This window comes from Nyctibius grandis, chromosome W (assembly GCF_013368605.1).
Source record: "Nyctibius grandis isolate bNycGra1 chromosome W, bNycGra1.pri, whole genome shotgun sequence".
Lineage (NCBI taxonomy): Eukaryota > Metazoa > Chordata > Aves > Nyctibiiformes > Nyctibiidae > Nyctibius > Nyctibius grandis.
The window spans coordinates 3782435-3808292 of record NC_090694.1 but is presented as its reverse complement, the minus strand read 5'-3'; the positions used below and the strand labels follow the sequence as shown (position 1 = coordinate 3808292).

Genomic DNA, 25858 nt, shown 5'->3' with positions numbered 1-25858 from the left:
CGGAAGTCATTGCTAGGCCACTCTCCATCATCTTTGCTAAGTTGTGGGCAACGGGAGAGGTGCCTGAGGACTGGAGGAAAGCGAATGTCACTCCAGTCTTCAAAAAGGGCAAGAAGGAGGACCCGGGTAACTATAGACCGGTCAGCCTCACCTCCATCCCCGGAAAGGTAATGAAACAACTTGTTCTTGGTGCTGTCTCTAGGCACATCAAGGATAGGGGGATCATTAGGGGCAGTCAACATGGCTTCACCAAGGGAAAGTCATGCTTAACCAACTTGATAGCCTTTTATGAGGACGTAACCCAGTGGATAGATGATGGTAAAGCTGTGGATGTGGTCTATCTTGATTTCAGTAAAGCGTTTGATACGGTCTCCCACAGCATCCTCGCAGCTAAACTGAGGAAGTGTGGTCTGGATAATCGGATAGTGAGGTGGATTGTGAACTGGCTGAAGGAAAGAAGCCAGAGAGTGGTGGTCAATGGGACAGAGTCCAGTTGGAGGCCTGTGTCTAGCGGAGTCCCTCAAGGGTCGGTACTGGGACCAGTTCTATTCAATATATTCATGAATGACTTGGATGAGGGAATAGAGTGCACTGTCAGCAAGTTCGCTGATGACACAAAACTGGGAGGAGTGGCTGACACACTTTCAGCATCTGCATTTCTGGTACCAGGTTCTGGTTGCGGTTTCTCCAGATCATGGTATGGCTTCACGCATCTCGCAGGTAGCCAACGAGGACCTGTTGGGAGTAAAACACAAGCATATCCCCTCCCCCATGTCAACAATTCTACTGGTCCATGCCAAACAGTTGGGCCTGGCAGATCTTTATACCAAACCTTAGGATTTTGTGTAAAGGGAACTTTACCCTGAAAATGTTGTTCCACTGCCGTGGTATCTAATAGAGAAGATGACCGATTTAGAAAATTTAAAGTGAACACAGCCATATCTAATTGTTCTTGAGGAGCTGTGGCTACACTCCCCCTTTTTTGTTTTTGCAACATGTGTTTCAAGTTTTGATGTGTCCGTTCAATTATGGCTTGTCCAGTGGGGGTGTGCGGGATACCTGTAACGTGAGACACACCCCACTGTTGTAGGAATAAGGCCGCTGCTTAAGATACATAGGCAGGTCCATTGTCTGTTTTTATTTCTTTAGGGAGGCCCATAAGTGCAAAGCACCTTGCCCAATGTTTCTTAACATCCTGAGTCCGTTCCCCTGTAGCTGCAGAAGCAACAACATAACCAGAAAAGGTATCCACAGTAATGTGAACATACTTTTGCCTGCCAAAAGGTGGATAATGTGTAACATCTGTTTGCCAAATTTCATTAGCCTTCAGTCCCCTGACATTTACACCATCATGATAAGTTGCAGTATTATATAATTGACAATCATTACATGCCCGAATAATATCACGAGCCTGCGTTTTTGTCAGAGCAAATTCTTTCTGTAAACTGCGAGCATTTTGATGGAAAAAGGAGTGAGATAATTGTGCATGTTGAAATCGTTGAGTAAGGGAGGATGATGTTATGGGCAAAACAGTGTACTTATCAGCTACTGCATTCCCTTCTACCAGAAGTCCTGGCAAGCGAGTGTGAGACCGAATATGAACAATAAAGCAAGGATGCTGTCGTTGCTGAAGCAGAGTTGCAATAGCAAGGAAAAGTTTATACAGCTCTTGATTGCTAATTTCTTTGATAAATGCAGCTTCTAAGCGGTTAATTGCGCCTACAGCATATAGTGAATCTGATACAATATTAATAGGTTCGCTTGCAAACAATGTCAAAGCTAAATGTATTGCAGACAATTCAACAATCTGAGTGGACGCTTCCACAGTAATTGATGTGTGTTGCCATTGTGCCTTTTCTTTCCAGGCTACTACGGCCTTCTTTGTTTTACCTGAGCCGTCTGTAAAAACCGTTTTTGCATTTGGTATAGGGTGAGGCACCATCACTCTCTGTGGTTGTAAGCAGAGGGAAGGTAAGGCTTGCAAGATTTTTTTCTGTGGCAAAGTAAAATGGATATCATTCAAATAATCAGCCAGAGCAGCCTGAAATTCAAGGCTGTCCCTCATCAGAGTAATGTGGGTTTCCTTATGAAGGGGTAGGTAAATAATGTCAGGGTCTCGACCTGTCAGCTGCTGTATCCTGAACTGTCCTTTCTGAATCACCATAATGACCATCTCCAAAGGAGTTGTAATTGTTTTTGTAAAGGTGTGTGATAAGAAAATCCATTCCAGGGTAACTAATTGCTGTGATTCTGTCAATTGAGCAAATAGCCCATAAGGCTGGAATTTTGTGTGAATCACAAAAAATAAAAGAGGCAAATGTAAGATTATACGTCCTGCTTGGGAAATTGTAAGTTTTTGAATTACCAATGCCAATTCCTGTTTTGCTTTGTCAGAAAGGATTCGAGGCGAAGTTAAATCTGAATCCCCCTTCAAGGTGTTAAACAGGGTACTTAACTCTTCACTAGAAATACCCAGCACAGGACGAATCTGTGGAGGGAGGCAACTAGGAAAGCTAAGGCCTCCTTGGAATTAAACCTTGCAAGAGAGGTCAAGGACAACAGAAAGGGCTTCTTCAAATACATTGCAGGTAAAGCCAACACTAGAGGCAATGTAGGCCCACTGATGAATGAGGTGGGGGCCCTGGAGACAGAGGATAAAAAGAAGGCGGAGTTACTGAATGCCTTCTTTGCCTCTGTCTATACTGTTGGAGGCTGTCCTGAGGAGCCCCGGACCCCTGAGGCCCCAGAAGAAGTCAGGATAGAGGAGGAATCTGTCTTGGTAGATGAGGGCTGGGTCAGGGACCAATTAAGCAATCTGGACGTCCATAAATCCATGGGCCCTGATGGGATGCACCCACGGGTGCTGAGGGAGCTGGCAGAAGTCATTGCTAGGCCACTCTCCATCATCTTTGCTAAGTCGTGGGCAACGGGAGAGGTGCCTGAGGACTGGAGGAAAGCGAATGTCACTCCAGTCTTCAAAAAGGGCAAGAAGGAGGACCCGGATAACTATAGACCAGTCAGCCTCACCTCCATCCCCGGAAAGGGGATGGAACAACTTGTTCTTGATGCTGATGACACAAAACTGGGAGGAGTGGCTGACACACCGGAAGGCTGCGCAGCCATTCAGAGAGACCTGGACAGGCTGGAGAGTTGGGCGGGGAGAAATTTAATGAAATATAACAAGGGCAAGTGTCGAGTCCTGCATCTGGGCAAGAACAACCCCATGTACCAGTACAAGTTGGGGACAGACCTGTTGGAGACCAGCATAGGGGAAAGGGACCTGGGGGTCCTAGTGGACAACAGGATGACCATGAGCCAGCAGTGTGCCCTTGTGGCCAAGAAGGCCAATGGCATCCTGGGGTGTATTAGAAGGGGTATGGTTAGCAGGTCGAGAGAGGTTCTCCTCCCCCTCTACTCTGCCCTGGTGAGGCCGCATCTGGAATATTGTGTGCAGTTCTGGGCCCCTCAGTTCAAGAAGGACAGGGAACTGCTAGAGAGAGTCCAGCGCAGAGCCACGAAGATGATTAAGGGAGTGGAACATCTCCCTTATGAGGAGAGGCTGAGGGAGCTGGGTCTCTTTAGCTTAGAGAAGAGGAGACTGAGGGGTGACCTCATTAATGTTTATAAATATGTAAAGGGCAAGTGTCATGAGGATGGAGCCAGGCTCTTCTCAGTGACATCCCTTGACAGGACAAGGGGCAATGGGTGCAAGCTGGAACACAGGAGGTTCCACATAAATATGAGGAAAAACTTCTTTACGGTGAGGGTGACCGAACACTGGAACAGGCTGCCCAGAGAGGTTGTGGAGTCTCCTTCTCTGGAGACATTCAAAACCCGCCTGGACACGTTCCTGTGTGATATGGTGTAGGCAATCCTGCTCCGGCAGGGGGATTGGACTAGATGATCTTTCGAGGTCCCTTCCAATCCCTGACATTCTGTGATTCTGTGATTCTGTGATTCTTTGAATCCAATTAATTGTCCCTAATAGTTGCTGCAAATCATTTAATGTAGAGATATTGTTTACCAAACGAAGTTTTTGTGGTCGTAAGGTTCTGTTAAACAGCACCCATCCCAAATACTTCCAGGGTGGTTCTGTTTGTATTTTTTCTGGGGAAATACGAAGCCCAAATTGTTGTAAAGAGTCTTTTAGACGATTTACAGTTTTCATCAGTTCTGTCTGTGTCAAAGCTGCAATGAGAATGTCATCCATATAATGGTAAACAAGAGACTGTTTAAAAACACTTCGAGTCGGCTCTATTGCAGCAGAGACCACTAACTGACAAATTGTGGGACTGTTCATCATGCCCTGTGGGAGAACCGTCCATTGGTACCTTTTCATAGGTGCCTGATTATTAATGGAAGGTACAGAGAAAGCAAAACGTGGCTGATCATCAGGATGGAGAGGTGTAGTAAAAAAGCAGTCCTTCAAATCAATTATATATAACTGCCAATCAGAAGGGATCATTGCTGGACTGGGTGTGCCTGGCTGTAAAGCTCCCATAGGCTGCATTACTGCATTGACAGCTCTAAGATCCTGCAATAATCGCCATTTGCCAGATTTCTTTGGTATCACAAATATAGGGGTATTCCAAGGACTAGTTGAGGGTACGATATGTCCAGCCCTTAATTGTTCATTTACTAATTCCTCTGCCCGTTTTTGTTTCTCCCCGTTAAGGGGCCGCTGATTTACCCAAACCGGTTTTGTTGTTAGCCAAGTCAGTTTGAGCCGGGGTAAGAGATCAGGGACCCTTGGGTTAAATGCGCCATCATAGCTGACAATACAATTCCCCACTGAGCTAAAAGATCATGTCCCCACAATGTAAAAGGAACAGAAAGAACAAAAGGAACTAAGGTTGCCGTTTTTCCTTCAGGGCCCACCACACACAGAGTATGTGCACTTTGCAGTGGAATTTGCAACCCTCCTACTCCATTCACAGCAGCAGCTACTTGTTTAAGAGGCCAATCTGACGGCCAGTCATTTTTGCTGATGATGGACACATCAGCTCCGGTATCTAACAGACCTGTGAATAACCGTCCATCAATTTTTATTGTGAGCATAGGCCGATCATTAGTTACCTTTTGATTCCACAACACCTGTGGTGTATTAGTACTGCCAAATCCTCCTGTGCCTCGTGGATGTGGATTAGCCGCCGGCACAGTATATGGTATCAATAGCAACTGCACCACACACTGACCTTTAGGTATAAAACAAGGTGGTTCTGATGTCCATAACATGATTTTAATTTGGCCCATATAATCTGAATCAATAACTCCTGGTATGACAAATATATTTTGGTTTCCCACAGAAGAACGCCCAAAAATTAATCCTACCAGTCCCGAAGGGAGAGGCCCATATACATTGGTATCTATGATCTTAGTCCTTTTATCATTCAATTCTGTATCGGTGGCTGAGGCCAGATCCAACACAGCGCTGCCGGCTGTGCTGGCAACGAGTTCTGAGACTGTCCGTTTATCGGATTCTCGGACCGTGCATGTGCACAACAGACCCTGTTGTATTGGGGGGCACCGGGCCTTGCGCCCCTCCTCCAGTTTCCCTGCATGGGGTTTCCATCCTTATCAAACCTTGATCGACACTGATTGCTCCAATGATAGCCCTTTTCACACTTAGGACATAATCCTCTGGGTGTTCTAGGTCTGTTTGATCCTTTCTGCTCATCTTTTTTCTTTACTGTCAGCTTTGGGCAGTTCTTTCTAATATGCCCCATTTGATTACACTCAAAACATTTCATTTCTGCTCGTCCCACAACGAGTTGCTGAGCCAAGGCACTTACAAGTAAAGTAGCTTTATGCTCTTCAGAACCCACGTTCTGACAGGCTTTAATAAATTCTGCTATACTTTTGTAAGAGTTTTTTAGAGGGCCCAAAATTCTTTGACAATCTGCATTTGCATTTTCATAAGCCAATTGTAATAACAGCATTTCTACTGTATTTTCATCATCAATCTGCCTGCTCAGTGCTGTTTGTAAACGATCAACAAATGTAACATAGGGTTCTTGAGCTCCTTGCCTGACTGCCACAAAAGAGGGCTGGCATTTCCCTGCCTCCGGAACGCGTTTCAGGCACTTTAAAGCCAATGCAGAGATCTGTTGTAAACGCTGCCGAGGTAGCCGTGCCTGTACCTCTGGTGTCGCATACTGATTAACTCCCAAATATTCTTGCCTATTTTCCAAAGTGTCTGCAGAAACAGCCTCCTGGTACTCTGCCAGCCACACCGAATACTGTGCAGGTGTTAAAATCATCCGTAAAAGTGACTTCCAATCATGTGGAGTCATAGTATAGGATTCCCCAATGACTGTTACTAAATTTGAAGTATAGTTACTGTGCAAACCATAGTCTCTCACCGCAGCCCGTACTTCCTTAATCATTTCATAACTAAGGTAGTGATACTCAGGAGAATGATTTGGGCGATAGATTACCGGCATCGCCGTCAGCATGGCAAAATCTCCTTTATGAGCAGCTTCCTCTCTACATTTTTCTGCCAGCGTTTTGTATTTCGTTACACGAGACTCTGGTACCTTTTCAGCAAAGCCAATAGGTGGCTCGGCAGACGCAGGATACAGAGGAGCTGTTGGTGTTAACTGTGCTCTGGCCGTAGCCGCTGCCGGCTGCGAGACCCCCCGTACCGAAGGGACGGCTGCAGCCGTTTCTTTTACCGATGTTAATGGTGGGTATAAATTGGACTGTATGTCTGGATCTGTGAAATCAAGATCGTAAGGATCGTCTGATTCTCCGGAGACTGTTTCATATACAGGCTCCTGTTGCTCCTTCACATCCACTAAGGTGTTAATAGGAGTGGATGCCAGAGATTGCAAATACTCCTCTGCAGGCTGGAGTGCAGAGAGTGCTGTAAAAACAACCCTCCACGTTGCTTCTAAATCCTGTAGAATATCAGACTGCAACGTGTTCCGTTTTTGTATTTCTACCCCCACTTTCGCCCAAATCTTTGCATCATAAGTCCCTGATACAGGGAACCAGGTACAGTTGTCTTTGATCCATACTAATAACTGCACCAATTTCGCTAATTGGACTTTATAGCCCTGTTCGCGTAATATACGCTGTAATACCTCAGTGTAGAGCTTATGCTCTTGGGAACTAGCCTGTCCCATGTTTATTGCGATCGCGAAACTCACTGATCCTGGGGACTCTCCGGTCCTGGGGACTCGCTCTCCGGTCCTGAGAATTCTCCGATCCTGGGGACTCTCCAGTCCTGGGGACTCACTCTCCAGTCCTGGGGACTCTCTGATCCTGGGGATTCTCCGATCCTGGGGACTCTCAGGTCCTGGCGCGTGCTAGCCCCTGACAATCCTTCGATCAGAGTCGCCGCCGCTTCTTTGTTAATCTTCAACCTTGTTCGGGCGCCATTTGCGTCGGGCGGCAAGGAAGGCACAGACTCCGAGATCGAGGATGCAAGGGCCTGAAGCCGAAAGGCCTAAGGCTTTTTATTGTTATTCTACTACCCTATTTAACTGCTACAATGCAGGAGCCAGACTAGGCAGTTCAAGATAACATCAACATTCACACGCTAAGCACTCATCACCCATTCTGGCAAGAGCCACAGTGTCCTGGGCTCAAAACATCAACAACCATTCCCTGTTTTCAGCTCTGTGTTCAGAACTGACCTTCAACACGTTTACTTCTTTCATGCCTCAAAAAGCCCTGTGAACTGGTCTTGGCTCCTTTATCTTAGAAGCAAGCAAAAACTATTCTCAGTGCAGTGTTCCCAAGCAAATCTTATGCTCCCCAAGTAAAGCACAGCTGTTTGCAGGCCGAGGGTCTTCCACAGGTTGAAGAAAAGCTCAACATGAGCCAGCAATGTGCACTTGCAGCCCAGAAGGCTAACCGCATCCTGGGCTGCATCAAAAGCAGCATGGCCAGCAGGTCGAGGGAGGTGATTCTGCCCCTTTACTCCGTTCTCATGAGACCCTACCTGGAGTACTGCGTTCAGCTCTGGGGCCCCCAACATAAGAAGGACATGGAGCTGTTGGAATGAGTCCAGAGGGGGGTCACGAAGATGATCAGAGGGCTGGAGCACCTCTCCTACGAAGACAGGCTGGGAAAGTTGGGGCTGTTCAGCCTGGAGAAGAGAAGGCTCTGGGGAGACCTTCTAGCAGCCTTCCAGTACCTGAAGGGGGCCTACAGGAAAGCAGGAGAGGGACTTTTTACAAGGGCATGTAGTGATACGATGAGGGGTAATGGTTTTAAACTGAAAGAGGGTAGATTTAGATTAGGTCTTGGGAAGAAATTCTTTCCTGTAAGGGTGGTGAGACACTGGCACAGGTTGCCCAGAGAAGTTGTGGATGCCCCCTCCCTGGCAGTGTTCAAGGCCAGATTGGATGAGGCTTTGAGCAACCTGGTCTAGTGGAAAGGTTTCCCTGCCCATGGCAGGTGGGTTGGAACTAGATGATCTTTAAGGTCCCTTCCAACCCAAACCATTCTATGATATATGCAATTGTTGCTCCTTTTTCTTGAAATGATTGATTTAGGATAGGTTTTATATAAATAAGCCAGAGGGTCCTAAGCTGTTTGGAGACTAGTAGTGTACTGTGTACCACCTTGTACACAGAGGCCAACGTTGTGCTGAGCTGCAACTCCAGCTCTGAGCAGGAAGATGTTACTGCTACCTTACAGCTTGGTCAGGCATCTTCTGGAAACCGGAGATCCTGTTTGATCTGAAACTAGCTGTGGCAGGGTATCCTTTAAGAATTTTGGAAACAGTAATGAACATCCAAAAGGAAGGATGGATGAGTCAGCATTGTGCAGTGAATTGATTTGGCTTGAACAGACTCCTTACTTTCAATAATGAGAAGTGCTGCTTTTAATTCAGAATGCAGAAATCCTAAATTAAACCAAATTCTATATATGTATAAGAATACAGACTGTGACTGATACTTTAGGTTTCAGTTTAAACTTTCAGCTTTTACAAACATTTTTTACATACTATTTGGGAGAGTTGTGGTGTGTATTCTTGAGCTCTGAAAATATTTTGATTGCCATGGTTGATCCATATATGCTGGAAGGACAGTTGTAGCAGAGCCCTGAGTGGAAGAACAGACAAAAGTTGCTCTTTTTATGGTGGTGCTGCTTTCAGGCAGGTCCTAATAGCTGCTTGCCTAGAAGTTGAGACCAGGATGAATAGAATAGCTGAGGGAGGAATGTACATAATTAAGGTTGTTTCTATATTCATGCCAACTGAACCTGTATGTTTGCCTCTGTCCTCTACACTTGTAAGGGTACAGAGTGGGAAGGGTGCACAGCGGGCTCTAGTTTCATTTGTCTTGCAGCAAGGTGTGGCGCATCCTGCCTGTTGTTTGAGAATTTTTTTTTTCTCACATTCCTGACAAACTGAGAGATCTATCTGTAAACCCGTTCCTTTAGGTACATCACCCATACGGCTTCCGCAGGACTTGTTAGTGATTTTCACAGAATCACAGAATGGTTAGGGTTGGAAGGGACCTCTGGAGATCATCTCGTCCAACCCCCTGCCAAAGCAGGTTCACCTAGAGCATGTTGCACAGGGTCACGTCCAGGTGGGTTTTGAATATCTCCAGAGAAGGAGACTCCACAACCTCCCTGGGCAGCCTGTTCCAGTGCTCTGTCACCCTCAAAGTAAAGAAGATTTTTCCTCATATTCAGATGGAACTTACCGTATTTCAGTTTGTGCCCATTGCCCCTTGTCCTGTCACTGGGCACCACTGAGAAGAGTCTGGTCCCCTCCTCTTGACACCCACCCCTCAGGTATTTGTAAGTATTGATAAGATCCCCCCTCAGTCTTCTCTTCTCCAGGATAAACAGACTCAGCTCTCAGCCTTTCCTCATAAGAGAGATGCTCCAGTCCTCTGATCATCTTTGTAGCCCTTCGCTGGACTCTCTCCAGTAGTTCCTTATCTTCCTTGAACTTGGGGGCCCAGAATTGCACACAGTACTCCACGTGTGGCCTCACTAGGGGAGAGAGAGGGGCAGGATAACCACCCTCAATCTGCTGGCCACACTCTTCCTAATGCACCCCAGGATACCATTAGCCTTCTTGGCCACGAGAGCACATTGTTGGCTCATGGTAAGCTTGTCCACCAGGACTCCCAGGTCCTTCTCTGCAGAGCTGCTTTCCAGCAGTTCAACCCCCAGCCTATACTGGTGCATGGGGTTATTCCTCCCTAGGTGCAGGACCCTACACTTGCCTTTGTTGAACTTCACGAGGGTCCTCCCTGCCCAGCTCTCCAGCCTGTCCAGGTCTCACTGAATGGCAGCACAGCCTTCTGGTGTATTGGCCACTCCTCCCAGTTTTGTGTCATCAGCAAACTTGCTAAGGGTACACTCTGTCCTTTCATCTAGGTCATTGATGAATAAGTTGAACAGGACTGGACCCAGTACTGACCCCTGGGGAACACTGCTAGCTACAGGCCTCCAACTAGACTCAGCACCACTGATCACAACCCTCTGAGCTCTGCCATTCAGCCAGTTCTCAATCCACCTCACTGTGCACTCATCTAACCCACACTTCCTGAGCTTCCCTATGAGGATGTTATGGGAGACAGTGTCAAAAGCCTTGCTGAAGTCAAGGTAGACAACATCCACTGCTCTCCCCTCATCTACCCAGCCAGTCATGTCCTCATAGAAGGCCATCAGATTGGTCAAGCATGATTTCCCCTTGGTGAATCCATGTTGACTACTTCTGATGACCTTCTCCACATGCTTAGAGATGGCATCCAGAATGAGCTGTTCCATCACCTTTCCAGGGATCGAGGTGAGGCTGAGTGGCCTGTAGTTGCCTGGGTCCTCCTCCTTGCCCTTTTTGAAGACAGGAGTGACATTGGCCTTCCTCCAGTCCTCAGGAACCTCTCCTGTTCTCCATGACCTTTCAAAGATGATGGAAAGTGGCTTGGCAATAACATCTGCCAGCTCCCTCAGCACTCATGGGTGCATCCCATCGGGGCCCATAGATTTGTGGGTGTCCAGTTTGTCTAAATGATCTCTAACTCTATCCTCCTCGACCAAGGGAAAGTCTTCCTTTCTCCAGACTTTCTCTCGTGCCTCCAGGGCCCGGGATTCCTAAACAACAGCCTTAGCAGTAGAGACTGAGGCAAAGAAGGCATCCACCCTCTCTGTATCCTCTGTCACCAGGGCACCCTCCTCATTCAGCAGTGGGCCCACATTTCTGTGATTCTGTCAAGACCGACCTAAAAGTCTACCTTGGCAGAACTGGAATTTCTACTGAAGTTGAATTTATAGAAGCGTCAGCATAGTGTCTTTCTCCCTCAACATCAGCAATTGACTTAATGTGAAAGTATGTATTTTGTGGCTATTTTTCTTGTCAGGTGGTATTGTCACCTCTCATGTTTACTATACCCATTCCATCTTGTTACTGCACAAGCATAGAAAGAACCAAACTCTAAGCTAGCATTGGAAATTGTATAATTTCTTATATAAGAATATTACTTAGTAGTTGATGCTTCACCACTTTTTTTCTACTTCTGTATTCTCAGAATACACACATGGAGAGATGAAACCAAGTTCCACCTGCTAATCTGAATTAGAAGACACACTACTTTTGTCTTTCTCTCTGCAGCTGGACTATAAGAGAGTTAATGTTGCTTGGAGCAGCATGAAATTTCACTCTCTCACTAGACTAAAAGAGAGCATGCACAGAGTATACTTCCTTTTAGTGGTCTTGTCCCCTGGTGTCTTCATTTAACCCACACCCAGGGCTAAACAATAGCAGTTTTTCTCTCACCCAATGTCTCTTCCCCAAACAAGGAAGGAAACTGGGAAAAAGAGAGACTCGTGGGTTAAAATTAAACAGATTTAATAAAGAAACCAATATAAATGCTAACACAAAACACACAAATGTATACTTAGCTAAAGAGTTGCAGCAGGCTATCTAGGAATACCAATCATCAGCAATGAGGAAAAAGAGATGCCAAAAGAGAGAAGAGCAAAAACAGCCACCCCCCCTTCTCCCCAGCAAGCCCTCCCTTTTACAGTGGACTTGATTGTTAATGATATAGAATACACCTGTGGGCCAGCCTGGGTCAGCTGCCCTGGATTTAACTGCTGAGGGCCCTGATCACCATGGCTGGCCACAAACTGAAATCAAATCCCAATGAAACCAGGACAGGATTCCACCCTTTATTCTATATCATTTATATCAAGTCACTACTATTTTCCCCATGCCTCAACATACATACACATCCACATATACACACAGATACTCTCTCCAGTCCATGGGCCATCTCTCCAAGAAGTCCACTGAATCAATTCAGTCCAAAACTGTGGGTTCCATTTCTCATCATAGTCTCTCAGGGCAGGAAAAACATTGGTGTGGGATTCACTCAGTTGGCAGATCAGGACCAGGCCTCAATACGGTGTCATAGACTGTTGAAGTTGGGCACAGCAGGATGATGTGTTGTATCTTGATCTTGCAGCTGGTGTATCTGGTGCAGCCCATGTTCAGGGTCTGGGGTGATTCTTACTGTAATAAATGACAATTAACATCATACAGTTCAAGTTATGGGCTATTTTCGCCCAGAATCAAATCTCCTTGGGGTACACATTTAACTTCCCCATCCTCCTGCATCATCCACCACATGCACCCAGGTCCTTGAGCAAAAGCAATTACACAAATGGGTTTGCCTTTGCTTGAAGCAGGAGTAATCCAAACTGTTTTCCCCAACATATTTCTTGCATGAACCACAGGGACTTTATCCCCCGCTACAGTGCACAACAGTTTGGATTGAGCAGGACCAGCGTGACTGACAGATCCCCTGGTGTTAACTAACCAGGTGGCCTTTGCTAAGTGTTCATCCCCATTTTTGAAAGTCCCATCACCCATTGCTTTCAGTGTAGTCTTCAACAGCCCATTACATCGTTCCACTTTCCCAGCGGCTGGTGCATGGTAGGGGATGTGATATCTCCCTTCAATACCATGCACCAGCCCAGATGTCAGATTTCAGAAATGAGTCCCCTTGTCTGACTCGATTCTTTCCAGAGTGCCATGTTACCACAAAATCTGCTTTCCAAGGCCCACAATAGTGTTACGGGCAGTGGCATGGGGCACGGGGTATGTTTCCAACCAGCCAGTACTTGCTTCCACCATTGTGAGCACATAGCGCTTGCCTTGGCGGACTCATGGAAGCGAGATGTAATCAATCTGCCAGGCCTCTCCATACTTATATTTCAGCCATTGTCCTCCATACCACAGGGGTTTTAGTCTTTTGGCTTAATTGCAGCACAAGTTTCACATTCGTGGATGACCTGTGCGATGGTGTCCATGGTCAAATCCACCCCTCGATCACAGGCCCATCTGTATGTGGCATCTCTGCCTTGATGGCCTGATGTATTATGGGGCCACCGAGCTAAAAATAATTCACCTTCATGCTGCCAGTCCAGATCTACTTGGGACACTTTGATCTTAGCAGCTTGATCCACCTGCTGGTTGTTTTGTTGTTCCTCAGTGGCTCTGCACTTTGGTACGTGAGCATCTATGTGACATACCTTCACAACCAGCTTCTCTAATTGGGCAGCAATATCCTGCCATAATTCAGCTGCCCAGATGGGTTTGCCTCTGCACTGCCAGTTGGTTTTCTTCCAGTGCTTCAGCCACAGGGCATTTGCTACCATCCACGAGTCAGCATACAGGTAGAGTACTGGCCACTTTTTCTTACTCAGCAATGTCTAGAGCCAGCTGGATGGCTTTTACTTCTGCATACTGACTCAACTCACCTTCTCCCTCAGCTGGTTCTGCCACTCATTGCATAGGACTCCACACAGCAGCTTTCCACCTTCGCTGTTTGCTTACAATACGACAAGATCCATTGGTGAACAAGGCATGATGCTTCTCATTCTCTGATAGTCTATTGTATAGTGGGGCCTCTTCAGCATGTATCACCTCCTCCTCTGGCAACATTCCAAAATCGTTGCTTTCCGGCCAGTCCATGATTACTTCCAGAATTCCTGGGCGATTAAGGTTCCCTACGTGGGCCTGCTGAGTAATCAATGCAACCCACTTACTCCACATGGCATCAGTTCCATGATGTGTAGAGGAGGTCTGTCCTTTAAACATCCAGTTCAACACTGGCAATCGGGGCACCAGGAGCTGTGCCTCAGTGCCAATTACTTCAGAGGCAGCTCCAACTCCTTCATAGGCTGCCAGTATCTCTTTTTCTGTTGGAGTATAACGGTCCTCTGATCCTCTGTATCCCCAGCTCCAAAACCCCATGGGTCAACCTCAAGTCTCCCCTGGTGCCTTTTGCCAGAGGCTCCAGGTAGGGCCATTCTCCCCGGCTGCGGTATAGAGGACATTCTTTACATCTGGTCCCATCTGGACTGGTCCAAGGGCCACTGCATGGACTATCTCTTGTTTAATTTGCTCAAAAGCCTGTTGTTGCTCAGGGCCCCATTTAAAGTCATTGTTCTTCCGAGTCACTTCATAGAGAGGGCTCACAATCTGACTGTAATGGGGAATGTGCATCCTCCAGAAGCCTACTACGCCTAGGAAAGCTTGTGTCTCCTTTTTGTTAGTTGGCAGAGACATGGCTGTTATTTTGTTGATCACATCCATTGCGATCTGACGGTGGCCATCTTGCCACTTGATCCCTAAAACTGGATCTCTTTTGTAGGTCTCTTGACCTTTCCGCATTTGATGGCAAAACCAGCTTCTAGAAGGATTTGAATTATTTTTCCCCCTTTTTCAAAAGCTCCTCCTGCTGTATCACCCCATACAATGATGTCATCAATATATTGCAGGTGTTCTGGAGCTCCACCCTTCTCCAGGGCAGTCTGGACCAGTCCATGGCAAATGGTGGGGCTATGTTTCCACTCCTGGGGCAATCGATTCCAGGTGTACTGGATGCCCCTCCAGGTGAAAGCAAACTGTTGCCTACACTCTGCTGCCAAAGGAATAGAGAAAAATGCATTTGTGATATCCATCATGACATACCGCTTTGCTGCCTTTGACTCCAGTTCGTAATGGAGTTCTAACATGTCCAGTACAGCAGCACTCAGCGGTGGTGTGACTTCATTCAGGCCACGATAGTCCACAGTTAGTCTCCATTCCCCACTGGACTTTCACACTGGCCATATGGGACTGTTGAAGGGGGAGTATGTTTTGCTGATCACTCCTTGGTTCTCCAGTTGACAGGTCAGCTCGTGGATGGGGATCAGTGAGCCTCTGTTAGCCCGATATTGCCGTCAGTAGACCGCTGTAGTAGCAATGGGCATCTTTTGCTCTGATAGACCAGGCAGGGTAGACAGCTGTCTCATTTCTTCCATCTCCACAGCCGCTACACCAAACGCCCACCAGTACCCCCTCGGGTCCTTGAAATACCCTCTTCTTAGGTAATCTGTACCAAGAATGAATGGGGCATCTGGGCCAGTCAGACTCACTTCAGCTTCCAGTACAGACAGCTCTTGGGAGCCCCCTGTCACATCAGATATAGAAATCAATTCTCTCCCTTTACTGTTTGATGGTATTATGGTACATTGTGCACCAGTGTCCACTAGAGCCTTATACTGCTGTATTTCTGATGTGCCAGGCCATTGAACCCATACAGTCCAAAAAACACAGTTGTCCCTCTCCTCCACCTGGCTAGAGGCAGGGCCCCTCTGATTCTGAACATACTGTTCTTTATCGACATCTCTGTTTGAGTGGCTCACCTAGATTTGATCCCCATTATTCACATCTGGTAAATAGGGATCTGAAGCCCATCTACGCTGTCTGGAGAGCTTCCTATGAGAAACCAGAGCAACAAATCTCCTGGAAATAGCCCCATTTCTAATCGGTTCACCTTGCAACTCATGTACACGTGTCTGTAAAGCCGAGGTAGGTTTTTCCATCACATTTTTTCATGTATTCTCCATGGTCATGCAGGAAAAAAACACAGGGCGCCTCGTGACGTATACCATCCCTCCTGAGCAGGTCCTGCAGGGGAACGCTGTCTCCTGATGGCTGAGACATTCTTTGGTGCAGGTGGGGAGCAGGGCCTGTTCTCCATCTGGGACAATTTTTCCAACACCTCACCAAGCAGTTCTGTGGATTTGTCAGATGGTTTTTCCACAGCTGAGACAGTGGCCCATGGGGAAAAAAAGAGATTGTCTGCATACTGCCGCATCCAATTATCTATGTCGCCCACCGTTGGTGCATCAGCATCTGCCAAGCTAAATAACGCTAATGAGTTGCCATATGATGGTGGCACGCTCAGTACCCACTTGCGCCACATGGGTCTGGTAACTTTGAGTGCATCTGGATCTACTGGTGTCTGCAGGTCATCCAGGTCTGCAAAAATCAGCTCCCACACAGCTATTTCCCTTAGATTTTTAAGCCCTCTCTCAGTGGTTGTCCACTTGCCTGGGTGGTATATGACATCATCCCTAAAGGGATACCTTTTCCTTACACTTTGCAGGAGTCACCACCAGAGAGTGAGGGGCTCTGCACCATTTGCAAGACCCCTATCAATACCCACTTCTCTAGCCATTGGTCCCAGCTGCTTGGCTTCTCTGCCATCTAACTCAAAACCCTCACCTCCATTATCCCAGCAGCAGAGCAGCCAAGTAACAAGTTGCTCACCTTCATGACGGCTGTAATCTTTACATATATCTCACAGCTCACTCAGGGATATGGATCAAATGGTTACCTCTGGCTCATCCTCCTGTGATGTCCCTGGTAGGCCATCATGACCAGCTCTTTTTGTGGTTTTCATTTTCTGTACAGGGGTGACTGATACTGGCACTGGTTGAGTCCCTAGGTTAGCTACATCACCCATCACTGGGGGCTGATTAGCTGCAGCCCTTGTTGCCAAAGTCTGGGTAATTGCAGCAAGTGCTTCCTGGAGTTGGGTAATCACAGTGCCCAGTGCAGAGATCTGAATAGCCTCTGGGGTAGCTGGGATGCCTGCTGTAGGAACTGGCAGGGTCTGAGTATCTGCCATTCTACTTGTGGGTGCTGGGGCAGCTACAGTGTCTGTCATAGGGGCTGGAGCTGCTGTAGTACCTGGTGTAGGGGCCAGGGCTGCTGTGGGGCTCATTACAGTGGTTGCAGCAGCTCTGCTGTATCCACCCTTATACGCATGTTTAAGCAAGAACTGAAAGACATTCAAAAGGCCTGACAATATGAGCATGGTGATCATAATATCCCAAGGGTATTCAAAATTCTCAAAAGCCATTGAGATCAGCCTCGAGGGAAAAGGAAAGTACATGTCACCCACTGCCATTCCATAGAAATCAGAAATTGGCACAGTTCCAAAAGAATTTATAATACTATAAACCAAAGCTAAATAACATAGCAGAGTGATACCTCTAAGTCCACACCCAGAAGTGATAAACTTCACAAAATCAATAACAAACAGCAGCAAAGCCACAGATTTGATTAGCCACCAGAAAAAGCAACTGTAAAACCAAACCCCAGAGAATTCTACCCAGTGACCCTGCTACTGACACCAACATAATGAATGCTCATAACAAAAACAGTCAAATCTGAAAACTTCAACCCTCTGAGACTCTTAGAGCAAAAAGTCTGTGGTTCTCCCAAGTGACCTATTTACATTGGGCACCAAATAAACTGTCTTCATGTTGCAGCAGGTTGTCCAGGAATACCAATCATCAGCAATGAGGAAAAAAGAGAAGCCAGAAGAGAAAAGAACAAAAACAGCGCACACCCCCCCCTTCTTCCCAGCAAGCCCTCCCTTTTATAGAGAACTTGATTGTTAATGATATAGAATACACCTGTGGGCCAGCCTGGGTCAGCTGCCCTGCATTTAGCTGCTGAGGGCCCTGATCACCATGGCTGGCCACAAACTGAAAGAAAATCCCAATGAAACCAGGACTCCTGGGTTCAGGCTACCTTCTCCACACACCTGATAAAGCACTCTAGAAGTAGACACAGTTGCATGCAGTAATTGAAAGACAAATAGCAAAGATTTGTTACGTGAAAAACCAGTGGTTGTAAACTAACTTTCTTTTATTAGCATATGGGTTTTTCTTGTAAAAAATAGCATATTCTTAATCCAAGTTGAAATATTGCAGCATGAATGTTTGTTATACTTAAGATGAGTTTATTTAAAACAAAAACACCTGTTCCAGGGTATAAGAACAATGTAGTGATACACTGCAAAAGCAAATGCAGATGTGATAACCGTGGTTTTATCATGTGGTATAGAGTGAGGTGAAAGTCTTGGGCAGCAGAATGGTTTCTTACTGGCATGGCGGATACCTGTCTTCCGTTTTCGAGGCCTGTTTTGTCAGCTTTTGACAAATACAAATTTTGGCAGATATGTGGGTTGCAAATTCACTCTGGCATTTTTGGAGATAAGCATAGAAGATGAAGAGGTTCCTTATTGTTTTAATTTTCAGACATAAATGTGTCTGCGGCATTTTTTTTCTTCTCTACAAATAATTTGAAGCTAATGCCAAGCATATGTCACATTTTGGGAGATCTGTTCAGAACCATGAATGCTGTAAACCTACTTTAGGATTTGAAGCCTTACCATTTAACCTGCATGTCATACAAGCCATGCATTTGACAAACAAATTCTGTTGGAAACTTTGTTCTACCATGTGTACATGCGGAGAAAAGGACTCAGCACACGATCCAATGTGAATCAAGCATAAGCCGTTTAGTACAAGAAAAAGCCCCCTTTTATAACATATTTGCTTCTGTACATGCAGCCAGTCGCTGTCCATGCAAAACCCGATTGGTCGCCCCGCTTCTGCCACACGCTGTCCACGTGCCCCCCTGCAGCCTCCCATTGGCCAGTCCTTTCACCATCCCCCTGTGCTGTAACGTGATCCTGCAGGTGCCAAGTCCAGCACTGTTCACAGTGATGTTTACTGTCAAGTATGCAGAGGCTCCGTGGGAAGCACACAGGAGATTGGCCTGTGGCCTTGCAGGTGCTAAGTCTGGCAGAGGCTCTGTGGGAAGCACACAGGAGAGCGGCCTGTGGCCTTGCTTGGAGAGCTTGTTGACTTCAGCTCTTGATTCTTTCCGTTAGCTGCAACAATATCCCCCAACATGTATGAATGCCTTTAAAAAAAAAAATGAGACTGAGGGCCTGATCTTAAGTACATTACAAAGTACAGGTACTTTGGTAATGAGCAGTGGGAATTGTTAGTGCACTGTGTCTATAATACTGTGAGCTGCCTGCTAAGTGGCAGTATGAAACGCTTTAGGAATAGAATAGTAAAAGAACTGATATTGCATAAGAGTGGGTTTTTTTAAATGAAAACTATATCTAGAATGAAATATCAGAGAACCAGTCCACTGTTTGCTAAATGAATGTTCCCCTACCTCTCCCTGTATCTTGCAGGCATACAGGAGTTTCCAGAAAATATAAAAAACTGTAAAGTCTTGGCAGTTGTTGAAGCCAGTGTAAATCCAATTTCAAAGTAAGTTTGTCATTTTTGTCATGTTTTGTATTTTGTGCAAACACTGCTGAGTCTCAAACATACCCCAGACAACTTTTTGTGAGCCAACCTTTGGAGGTAAGGAGCAGAGTTACCCGAGAAGTATCTTCATTAACTTCATTGCACTGTGATACAGTATAGCTATGTCAGTAAAATATTTTGCCCAAGTTAATAGGCTATGTGAGCAATCCTATGTTATACCACGTGGCTTTCTCAGCTTTAAGTCCATCACTTCTCTGTGAAGTTAGAGAAATATGCAGAGTTCTGTTTCTTAATAACGATCATTAATTTTACTGTAAAGCCTGTAACAATGTTTTTTTCGAACTCAGCTTATATGAGTAGATTTCCCTGTCACCTTCTATAGTGACAAAATTAATTTGCCAGAAGTAGCGCTGCCAGAGATATAAACTTTTTGCAAGATAACTCTTCTGGAGGAAAAAACAGGTGTTGCATAGGTTTTAATTTATCTTCTCTGATGAATGCCTCCTCCACATTAGGTGTCAGGAAACCACAAATACATAGCAAGACTACATTTGTTGTTTGTAGTTTTTATTGCCTATAGATACTGTTCTCAATACTTAAAAATAATTTTGAAACTAATCTTATAGCGAACAGGTATCTATTGCAATTTTGAGAAATTCTGGTACCACCTTAATTTTAATGTTATTAATATGTAGGACTTCAGTACTATACTGTTGTTTAAGAAAATATGACTTAATGCTCTGAATATAATTGAAACAAAGGCACTATGTTATTTTATTTCTATATAGGCTTCCAGATGGATTTTCCCAACTGTTAAACCTAACGCAGCTGTACCTGAATGATGCTTTTCTTGAGTTTTTGCCAGCCAACTTTGGCAGGTAAGTTGAATTTGAAACTTAATATCTATATTTAGTTTTAAATTTATGCAGAGCAGTTTCTGCCGCTTCTTACGCAAAGTGTGAACTGGAGGAGGGGAAGAAGTGTACGTTACCAATCCATTTATGCCATATATTAGTTACAAAAAAACACCTAAATCTTTATCACCATTTTTTGAACTGGACTTTTGAAGGACAGACAGAATGCTTATAAAGACCCAAGAAATAAACTTGCTGCTTCTACAACACAAGTCTGATAAGTATGGGAGACTAGTATTTCTGAAATATGGCTTGGTTATCATTTAGTAATTGGAGTGGAGGAAATAATGACATCTGTAATTTCATTTGTCCTCTCCTGGATGCACAGATTCCTTCATGCACATCTATAGTTCTCGAGTGCCTTGTTGTCAGGAATCTTTGAGAGACAGCATATTTATGGTGTGCTGACTAAGCAAAATTGTTCCATGTAATAGCTTAAATAAGAGACAAATACTAAACCCCTACCTCTTTAAAATAGATTAAATCTTGGGAGCAAAAGTGAAAGGATAATATTGCTAAAAGGTAGAACCCAGCCACTGCCCTCTGTTCCAGGCAGACTTTACTCGTGTGGCTTGCTTGACTGTGGCACGTGTTTCACATTCGTGAGTGACCTGTGTGATGGCCTCCATGGTCAGGTTCACCCCTCGATCACGAGCCCACCCGTATGTTGCATCTCCCCCGAGATGTCCCGATGTTTTGTGGCCCATCGAGCTACAAATAGCTCAGCCTTACACTCCCAGTCCAGGTCCACCTGAGCTACTTCAATTTTGACAGCCTTGTCTACCTGCTCATTGTTTCGATGTTCTTCAGTGGCGCAACTTTTGGGCATGTGAGCATCTACATGATGTACCTTTAGAGTGATGTTTTCTACCTGGGCAGCGATGCCTTGCCACAATGCAGCAGACCAGATGGGTTTACTGCCAATTGGTCGTCTTCCACTGCTGTAGCCACACCCATAGGGCATTAGCCACCATCCAGGAGTCGGTATAGAGATAGAGTACTGACCGCTTTTCTCGTTCAGCAATCTCTAGGACTAGTTGGATGGCTTTCACTTCTGCAAACTGACTTGACTCACCTTCTCCTTCAGTGGATTCGACAACTTGTCGTGTGGGACTCCACACAGCAGCTTGCCTCTTCCGATGGTTTCCTATAACACAACAGGATCCCTCAGTAAACAAAGCATAATGCCTTTCATCTTCTGATAACACATTATATGGTGGTGCCTCTTGGGCATGAGCCACCTCCTCAGGCGATGCTCTAAAATCTCTGCCTTCTGGCCAGTCCATGATCTCTTCCTCCTGGGCGTTTGTATTTCCCCAGTTGAGCCCGTTGCGTGATCAACGCTACCCGCTTACTCCACGTAGGGCTGGTTGCGTGATGCATAGAGGGAATGTTTCCTTTGAACATCCAGTGTAGCACGGACAATCGCGGTGCCAAGAGGAGATATGCTTCTGTACCAACAACTTCTGAAGCGGCTCGAACCCCCTCATATGCTGCTAGTATCTCTTTTTTAGTCAGGATGTAGTGGGCTTCTGATCCTCGATACCCCTGGCTCCAAAACCCTAGAGGTCAACCTCGGGTTTCTCCTGGTGTTTTCTGACAGAGGTTCCAGGTGAGACCATGCTCCCCAGCTGCAGTGTAGAGTACATTTTGCACAGCTGGTCCTGTCCGGACAGGCCCAAGAGCTACCACACAAGCTGTCTCCTGTTTGATCTGCTCAAAGGCTTGTTGTTGCTCAGGGCCCCACTCAAAATAGTTCTCCTTTCGGGTCACTCGATAGAGAGGGCTCACAAGCTGACTATAACCTGGAATATGCATTCTCCAGAATCCCACAAGGCCTAGGAAAGCTTGTGTTTCTTTCTTGTTAGCTGGTAGAGACATAGTTGCTATCTTGTTGATCACATCCATAGGGACATGACGGCATCCATCCTGCTATTTTACTCCCAAGAACTGGATCTCCTGTCCAGGTCCCTTGACCTTGCTGCTTTTTATGGCGAAACCAGCTTTCAGAAGAATCTGAACCACTTTTTTTCCCTTCTCAAACGCTGCTTCTGCCTTGTTGCCCCACACGATGATGTCATCAATGTATTGTAGATGTTCAGGGGCATCTCCCTGTTCCAGTGCAGTTTGGATCAGTCCATGACAAATGGTAGGACTGTGCTTCCACCCCTGGGGCAGTCAATTCCAGGTGTGTTGGACACCCCTCCACGTGAAAGCAAACTGTGGCCTTCATTCTGCTGCCAAAGGACTTGAAAAAAGCGCATTGACAATGTCAATGTAGCATACCACTTGGCTGCCTTTGACTCCAGTTCATATTGGAGCTCTAGCACATCTGGTACAGCAGCACTCGGTGGTGGCGTGACTTTGTTCAGGCCACAATAGTCTACTGTTAACCTCCACCCTCTGTCAGATTTTTGTGCTGGCCATATGGGACTATTAAAGGGTGAGTGAGTCTTGCTGATCACTCCTTGGCTCTCCAATTGATGAATCAGCTCACAGACGGGAGCCAGGGAGTCTCGGTTCGTGTGATATTGCTGCTGGTGCACCATCCTGGTAGCAATTGGCACCTGCTCTTCTTCAACTTGCAGCAATCCCACAACGATGGGATCTTCCAAGAGGCCAGGCAGAGTAGATGATAGTTGTTTGATCTTCTCTGTGTTCACAGTGGCTACACCAAAAGCCCATCGGTACCCCTTTGGGTCCTTGAAGTACCCTCTCCTGAGGCAGTCTATGCCAAGGATACAAGGGGCCTCTGGGCCAGTCACAATGGGGTGCTTTTGCCACTTGTCCCCTGTTAAGCTCACCTCAGCCTCCAATACAGACAATTCTTGGCATCCCCCTGTTACTCCAGAGATCCAGATGGGTTCCGTGCCCCTATACCCTGATGGCACCAGTGTACACTGTGCACCAGTGTCCACCAAAGCCTTATACTTCTGTGGGTCTGATGTGCCAGGCCATTGAATCCACACAGTCCAGTATACCTGGTCACCCCTTTCCTTCTCCTGGCCAGAGGCAGGGACCCTCTATTCCTGTTCCTGGTTGGAGTATTCACTGTCTGACCCTTGCAGTGCCAGACCAGAAGTCCCCTCTATTCCTGTTCCTGGTTGGAGTATTCACTGTCTGACCCTTGCAGTGCCAGACCAGAAGTCCCCTCTATTCCTGTTCCTGGTTGGAGTATTCACTGTCTGACCCTTGCAGTGCCAGACCAGAAGTCCCCTCACCAGGGTCAAGGGAGGTGATCTCAGTCCTTCTATGTCTGGGAGATCGCTGATTGCCTTCTTGTGTCTCTACAGCAACTAAGCTGACAGCTTTCTTGGGTGGCCCCTTCTTAACAGCTGTCTTCCCTCTCAGTTCACATACATGGGCTTCCAGCTTAAAGGTGTGCTCACCATCCCACTTCCTCATGTCCTCCCTCTAGTCATGCAGGAAGAACCAGAGTGTGCCACATGGCATGCATCTGGGGCTCCCTTTCCCTCTGACTGGGGCAGGAGGGAACTCACTCCGTGGGGTGCCCCTGACAGCCGAGGCGCTGGCCTGTTGGGATTAGGAGGGACAGAGATTTTCTTCAAAGTTCTGGAGCCAGGAAGATGCTTTCTCTACAGTTGGTGTATCCATATCTGGGCAATACATTGTTGCCAAGCTGTTAGAATATGACACTGGGGCATTTTGGACCCCCCTTCCTCCACATGGCCTGTATGCACAGGACATAATCTGGATCTTTGGAGACCTTGATGTTGTAGAGATCACTGTATGTGACTTCCAGCACCGCTAATTCTCTCAGGTACTGGATGCCTTCGTCTGCGGTAGTCCACTTTCCTGGGTAGTTCACAAGATCTTCCTTGAACAATGGATATCTTGCCCTCACACTTGAGAGGAGCTGTCTCCAGACTGCAAATTGCTGCCTCTTTTCCAATTCCTCTCCAATTCCCCAGTTTCTAGCAAGGGATAATAGAATCATAGAATGGTTTGAGTTGGAAGGGACCTTAAAGATCATCTAGTTCCAACCCACCTGCCATGGGCAGGGGCACCTTCCACTAGACCAGGTTGCTCAAAGCCCCATCCAACCTGGCCTTGAACACTGCCAGGGAGGGGGCATCCACAGCTTCTCTGGGCAACCTGGGCCAGTGTCTCACCACCCTCACAGGAAAGAATTTCTTCCCAAGACTTAATCGAAATCTACCCTCTTTCAGTTTAAAACCACTACCCCTCGTCCTATCACTACATGCCCTTGTAAAAAGTCCCTCTCCTGCTTTCCTGTAGGCCCCCTTCAGGTACTGGAAGGCTGCTAGAAGGTCTCCCCAGAGCCTTCTCTTCTCCAGGCTGAACAGCCCCAACTCTCCCAGCCTGTCTTCATAGGAGAGGTGCTCCAGCCCTCTGATCATCTTCGTGGCCCTCCTCTGGACTCATTCCAACAGCTCCATGTCCTTCTTATGTTGGGGGGCCCAGAGCTGGACACAGTACTCCAGGTGGGGTCTCACGAGAGCAGAGTAGAGAGGGAGAATCACCTTCCTCGACCTGCTGGCCACGCTTCTTTTGATGCAGCCCAGGATACGGTTGGCCTTCTGGGCTGCAAGCGCACATTGCTGGCTCATGCTGAGCTTCTCGTCAACCATCACCCCCAAGTCCTTCTCCTCAGGGCTGCTCTCAATCCATTCTCTGCCCAGCCTGTATTTGTGCTTGGGATTGCCCTGACCCACGTGCAGGACCTTGCGCTTGGCCTTGTTGAACTTCACGCAGTTCGCACGGGCCCAGCTCTCAAGCCTGTCCAGGTCCCTCTGGATGGCATCCCTTCCCTCCAGTGTGTTGACCACACCGCACAGCTTGGTGTCGTCGGCAAACTTGCTGAGGGTGCACTCAATCCCACTGTCCATGCCGCCGACAAAGATGTTAAACAGCGCCAGTCCCAATACCGTCCCCTGAGGAACGCCACTCGTCGCTGGTGTCCACTTGGACATCAAGCCGTTGACCGCAACTCTTTGAGTGCGACCATCCAGCCAATTCCTTATCCACCGAGTGGTCCATCTGTCAAGTCCATGTCTCTCCAATTTAGAGACAAGGATGTCGTGCAGGACAGTGTCAAATGCTTTGCACAAGTCCCTGCAGATGAGTGTCAGTTGTTTTTCCCTTATCCGCCAATGCTGTAACCCCGTTGTAGAAGGCCACCAAATTTGTCAGGCACAATTTGCCCTCAGTGAAGCCATGTTGGCTGTCACCAATCACCTCCTTCTTTTCCATGTGCCTTAGCGTGGCACCCCCTCCTTGTCTTCCCTGCCTGTCCTTCCTGTAACCGTTTGTTGATTTGCCTGATTCAACTGGCCCTTTCAAACCTCTTCCCTTTGGCCGGGAGAATTGATGAAAAAAAACCTACCTGTGCTGCAGATTCCCTTACCGCGGCTCCCAGCTTTTGGGCTTCTTTACCTTCCAATTGCTGACTGTCGGCCCCGCTATCCCAGCATCAGAGCAGCCAGGCAGCAATCTGCTCACCTGGCTGGCGGCTGTAATCTTTCCACGTGTCTCGAAGTTCTGATGAGGTCAGGGACCAGGTAGTTTCT

At 46.8% G+C, this 25858-nt stretch overlaps 1 protein-coding gene across 6 annotated transcripts in view; it reads left to right on the top strand.

The window, feature by feature from the left end:
• The window catches only part of LOC137675698 (erbin-like), a 197056-nt gene that overhangs the window by 88330 nt on the left and 82868 nt on the right, over positions 1-25858 (top strand). For all 6 annotated transcript variants that reach the window (XM_068421879.1, XM_068421881.1, XM_068421878.1 and 3 more), the window contains exons 5-6: positions 19314-19392; positions 20181-20270. In XM_068421879.1, the coding sequence (XP_068277980.1) occupies positions 19314-19392; positions 20181-20270 (169 nt within the window). The remainder of the gene's footprint in view (positions 1-19313; positions 19393-20180; positions 20271-25858) is intronic.